At 33.7% G+C, this 5,411-nt stretch overlaps 1 protein-coding gene across 1 annotated transcript; it reads right to left on the reverse strand.

The window, feature by feature from the left end:
* Positions 1-2,259: 2,259 nt before the first annotated feature.
* LOC111395607 (sodium/calcium exchanger NCL2-like) lies at positions 2,260-5,195 on the reverse strand. Its single transcript, XM_023021680.1, has 8 exons — positions 4,929-5,195; positions 4,660-4,844; positions 4,033-4,178; positions 3,675-3,939; positions 3,432-3,577; positions 3,102-3,357; positions 2,719-3,006; positions 2,260-2,629 (listed from the first exon to the last, which is right to left on the reverse strand). The coding sequence occupies exons 2-8, from the start codon at positions 4,795-4,797 to the stop codon at positions 2,390-2,392; spliced, it is 1,479 nt and encodes a 492-aa protein (XP_022877448.1). The 5' UTR covers positions 4,798-4,844; positions 4,929-5,195; the 3' UTR covers positions 2,260-2,389.
* Positions 5,196-5,411: the final 216 nt, after the last annotated feature.

Genomic DNA, 5,411 nt, shown 5'->3' on the forward strand with positions numbered 1-5,411 from the left:
TGGTCACTGGATCATAGTACCACCTTGAAGCTTGCAATGATGTCTATAAATCCCACCCAACAGTTGGCCCTAACTCCAGCCGAATAGGCCGAAATTTCTGCTCAAAATCAACAAGTCACAAGGCCGAAAACTCCCATTCCAGCGACAATTTCTGCATGAATTGATGAAATTGAAGTGTTACCCATGGTTGTAGGGACGTGATTCATCCTCGACTGATTCAAATTGGCCAGAAACATGAATTGATACCATTGCTTCGTTCTCGCTACTACCGTATTTGAGTAGATTCACATCTCAACGAATTGGTGTATTATTGGTTAATGTTAGGACATGATATTGTTCGCCTGGATGAGGGCTATCGACTGTTGGTAGTGCGCAACCGTGGGCATCGTCAAAATGGGAGTTTTCTGGCAGAAAAGTGTGTGCGACATTTGTGTTTTTGGCTGGATTTTCTACTACCTCCGGTTGATTTTGTGGCTGATGGTTGGTTGGATATTGTAGAGGGGAATGAGGTGAGGCTTCTGGTGGTTGAAGCAGGTGGTTTCATCGCTGGAAGGTGGTGATTCCGGCAGTTGAGGAGGCTTAGGAGAGAGGAAGCCGAGGAAATGTGTTCACCCAGAAAGAGTGTCCATTTTCCACGTTTATCACAATTTTCCGATTTGGGCATTTTCTTCAGTAATTTTTCTTTTTTTTGTTTTTGAAAATGCGTTTTTGAAAATGGGAAATCAAATGCATTTTCGACGTTTTCGAAAATTAAAAATAGAAAACGGCAAAGGGAACGCGCCCTTAAATTTTTTCATGGTCCAAATTGCAACCCGACCGCTGCCAACTACAGTTCTTGGGGACCGCAGTTTGCAGACCGTGGTCCCTTGCAACTATTATTATTTTTTATATTGGTCCCACTTCAAGTCTTTTTCGTCCAAATACAATGTTGGTCATGTAACTTTCAAAAGCTTTCTACTCTTCAAACTTGTAATTTTCCTCCAATTGCTTAAGGCTTCTTGTCAATTCTGTAAAATCTGTTTAGTCTTCAACGATATCAAACCAAGTCTAATTAAGTTCAAAGTTCTCATTTTTTTCCTAATACCTCCAAATTCAAATTTTATCCAAAATCTTTTATAATCTTTTATATTTGACTTAAAAAATATTATAATTTTTGAATTGTAGAGAGAACATACTGGAATTGATGCTCAAAATTTGGAGTCAAAGGGATTAAGACGAGAAATCTTTGGGATGTATATAAATTTTTTGGGTTATCATAGTTTTGATTTTGAAGAGATGAGGTACCATGATTTGAGAAAGTTTGAATGGTTCCACGTTAATTTGGGAATTTTGGATGATAAATTTGGTGTATTTGATTTGGCCTTTTTGGAAGAGTGATATAAGCTAGTTAACCAATTAATTGTAGGAGTGAAGTTGTTTATAATATTTCACTCTCACTTACTAAAATATAATATTTATAGAATAAAAAATGTGAAAATGTAAAATTTGAATTAGTAAATAAAATGGGGTAAGACTTTTAATTTCCACTTTTATTAATTATTCCAAGACTTCAACATTCCTTAGTCCTTATTTAGCCTTAATTTGACAATCATTACTTGAAAACTTTTTTTTTCTACATATTCATTTTTAACCACACAAGAAAATATTCAACACTTAAATTCAAAATTTTTTCCTATTTTTTAATCACACATTCTCCTAAAAATCACTATTCAAAATATATATATATATTTTTTTTTCAAATAATGACCATCATCATACAAGAGCTTACTTTGAGAGTAAAAAAACACTCACTAGGACATGAGTGAGGTCATTATATTCTCGTCATAGTTCTCAATTTTTTTGTCGCATTCTTGTCATTGACATTTCATCAATAAACATATCTTATTCTTGATGACGGTTTCTATCCAAAAAAATATCTGTTAAGAGGGCAAAAAGATTTATGCCTCTCTCTTTTTAAAAAAATACAACAAATACAACTAAATATCGTTCCTCATTTCAAAACATGCTAATAGATTATTTTTATAGACATCGAAAATTGTGCTAATTAATTGACAATTATAGGTAAGAACCCAACGAATAAAGTTCAAAACATAAATACAATAATAAGCTGCGGATAAAAAACTTTCATTTCAACTAAATTGTGAGTAAACATGGATTAAAATTTTTAAATAAATGGTTCCATCTGATGGAAGGAAAACACTAATCTAATGTGATAAAAAGATACTAGGAAAGAAGTGAAGGAATATCATGCAAAATTTGAATAAAATTTATCTCATAATAAATTAACCAACTTTTCACATTATTTACATTGAACAAAAAATCAAAGAATATTAAATTACTCATTATTACAAATATGAACCTGTAAAATCTGCTCCAAGCTCTAGGACAACTACTTAAAATGACCAAGAACATAGACCAGGACCAAGGACATTGGGTACAACAAATAAGCCAAGAATGATGTCCAAACAGGGAAAACTTTCCTAAAACTGGCAAGGCATCCCATAATAACAGAAACAACCAGAACCATCAAAACCTCGGCAGAGAAATTCCATGTTAGACCACGAAAATAGATGAGGGAAAGAAGAACTGCCAAGCCCAAAATGTTGTTCATGAACACAGTACCATATATCTGCATTATTCAAAACAGCCGTGTAAATTCAATAAGCAAAATGCAAAGATAATTACATATTATATATTAGGATAAGGATTGGGACGAACCTCAGAAAATGTCAAGGAAGAAAGCTTTGGTTTCTTTCGGCGGGCTTCAGTGATCAGAGATATTGTTATCCGAGCATTTGTAGCCAATGGGACGAAAATGAAGGCAATATGGAACGAAGAGACGCTTGCAGTTTTGGATAAATTGCGAACACTATCAATAAGAGGTTCAGCTAGAAGACCTAATATAACAATCCCGAGCACCAAAAGAGTTATAGCCTTCGTCCAGGCAAGTGGTGATTTATCAGTGAACTTGTCCTCTATCAGCTTGTCAGTCTGTTCCCATGTTTCCTGCACAATATTTACAAAGATTTCATAAGGATCAGGAATAAAAAGAAATGATAAAGCAGTCTCAGAAATAGAAAACTCGAGAAGGTTGTATTTACTTTATAGTCATCTTCTTCGCTCTTCTCGGAGCTAGCATATGGATTAGAAGTTGTCTTTAGCCATTTGGACAATCCAGTGACAAATTCTTCCTCATCAATCAAATGATCTCCACTCATATCAAGTTCCTTCATTATTTTGGATGCTGCTGCATCCGCATCATAGGGTAATATGCCAGACCTCATATTAGTCATCAGTTTCCTCAATTCATGATATGATATGGTGTCATCTTTGTCAAGATCAATCTCCTTGAACAACCTGAAATTTAGGATTAGTTAGTTTAGCCGAAATATAATCTTCCAAAAATTATCATATAATTTACTAAAATTTACCTTTTTATAGCAGATATATCTGGAGCTCCATCTTCTGTCAAAAGACCGCCATACGCAATGCTTTGTAGATGTTCTAAAAGTTTTGGAATTAGAATTCTCATCGTTTCACGTTCTGCCCTTTTCTTTTCAATCCAAGGTTTAAGAACCTGTAGGAGATCATTTGAGGAAATAAATCAGAATAACAAAATGCTTTCAATTCTTCTACTAGATGCAATAAAATGTACGAGTATAAAGATTAATTACCTGGTATAAGCCTTTCATCGATTTAATCGAGTGATATCTTTTATTCAAAGTACCTTTCGCCTCGTCAAGCCATTTTTTCATTCCATTGACAAATTCATCTATGGTTATTTTATTGTCATTGTCATTATCAAATTCCTTCATCATCTCTGTTGTTTCATTATCGTTATCCAATAGTATATTTTCAGATCTGATTTCTTGTAGAAATTCTTGTAGTTCAGGGAATGAGATGAACTTGTCTCCATCACAGTCTGTTTCATAGAATAGCCTGCAAACAAATAATAAAGAAAATTATTAAAGATTATGCACTATAGTATTAGTACCAAAAAAAGAGGGGAAAAAAATGGTTCTCAAAAGGTACCTTCTAATAACTGACACATTTGGCGAACCGTTGTCAGTTAGAAGGCTTCCCATTGTACGATTCTGCACATGTTTTAGAACGTCTAAAACTAAGTGCTCGTGCTTTATGTATGACAAATGTCTCTTTTGAATCCATGGCTCAAAGAACTGCTCAATTTGTGAAAGAAAAATTTGAATGAGAAAAATAAAAATCGAAGTGGAAAGTAAAAACGTGTAGACAAAGCACGCAAATCCTCATATATGAATTTACCAAGGATGATCAGATAGCGTAAATGTAAAATATTTCCATATAGAACAGATTTTAAGTATGCCAAATTCTTGCTTAGTTACCCTCTCATATGTAAAACCGGTATTTGAACTGGATTGACGATGAGACTATTTAAACATCTAGCATTTCGTCTGAAGATCAATCCTCACCTCAATAGTTGAACCATAATTTTACTAGAGCCTAATTTCCCTCTCTAACTATGAAATCAATTAACTGATAAAAGAGCATCAAGGGGAAAATTTTAGAGACATTTCATACATACTCTTTCACAAACATGAGATCAAGGGAACAAAAGCAAATATCTAATTTTTACTTATCAATTCTTTTTATCAAACACATGGCGTGCACAATTTTTAATACCTGATAGAAGAAGTAACAGAGAAGGAAAATGACTGAAACCAAAAGGGTAGTCAGTATAACAATCCTTTCCCCAAGATAAGGTAAGTTGAAAATTCTTGGAATTTGGATCATTATTAATGGAATCACTGAACCAAGCATGATCCAAGCAGTATGGCATGTTTCCAAATCTGTCACTACACCATAACCTGTAGCACAATAAATGGAAAAGTAACATAAGAAAATTAAAAATCAAACTGTAAATAATCGAGAACGGGTAAACGAAGACAAACCGTTTGATTTTGATAACAATTTCTCAACATGGTTTTGCTCTTTATGGTATGAAGAATTAGGGCCCGACTGATTGGAATAATGATGACCGCCAAGAATGACACAAGTTCCCCAAACTAGAGTGAGGAGCAAAATTGTTGATCCAGCAAGCAACCCAACTCCAGTTATGACGCATTCTTGAGCAGTTTCTTTACCGTTCAATAGCCCAGATGCTGTTGAGGGTGGACAAAGTCAGAACACAATTTCTTCTTGACAAAATTATACCCAAGAATATAAAAACCATTATCATAGAATCTTAAACAACCAATGCAACATTAATTCAATTTAAGAATCTAACTTTTTTTTTTAACTTCAAATAATGTGGGAAGTGATAAAAATCAAAAACATAATTTGAAAAGGCATTAGGAGAATAAGTAGATTAGTGCTTAGGAAAATATATAAGCACTTACTAAATATAATGAAAGTTCAAGAATTTATTTGAGATA

Source organism: Olea europaea, chromosome 6 (assembly GCF_002742605.1).
Source record: "Olea europaea var. sylvestris chromosome 6, O_europaea_v1, whole genome shotgun sequence".
NCBI classification, from domain to species: Eukaryota; Viridiplantae; Streptophyta; class Magnoliopsida; order Lamiales; family Oleaceae; genus Olea; species Olea europaea.

Bases quoted from the DNA above. Each gene is read 5' to 3' on its own strand.
- LOC111395607 (XM_023021680.1), bottom strand. From the start codon at position 4,797: ATGCTTGGTTCAGTGATTCCATTAATAATGATCCAAATTCCAAGAATT. The intron at 3,940-4,032 runs GTACCTTTTGAG...ATTTGTTTGCAG, and splicing joins AATGTGTCAGTTATTAGAAG to GCTATTCTATGAAACAGACT. The intron at 3,358-3,431 runs GTAAATTTTAGT...CCTAAATTTCAG, and splicing joins GATATATCTGCTATAAAAAG to GTTGTTCAAGGAGATTGATC.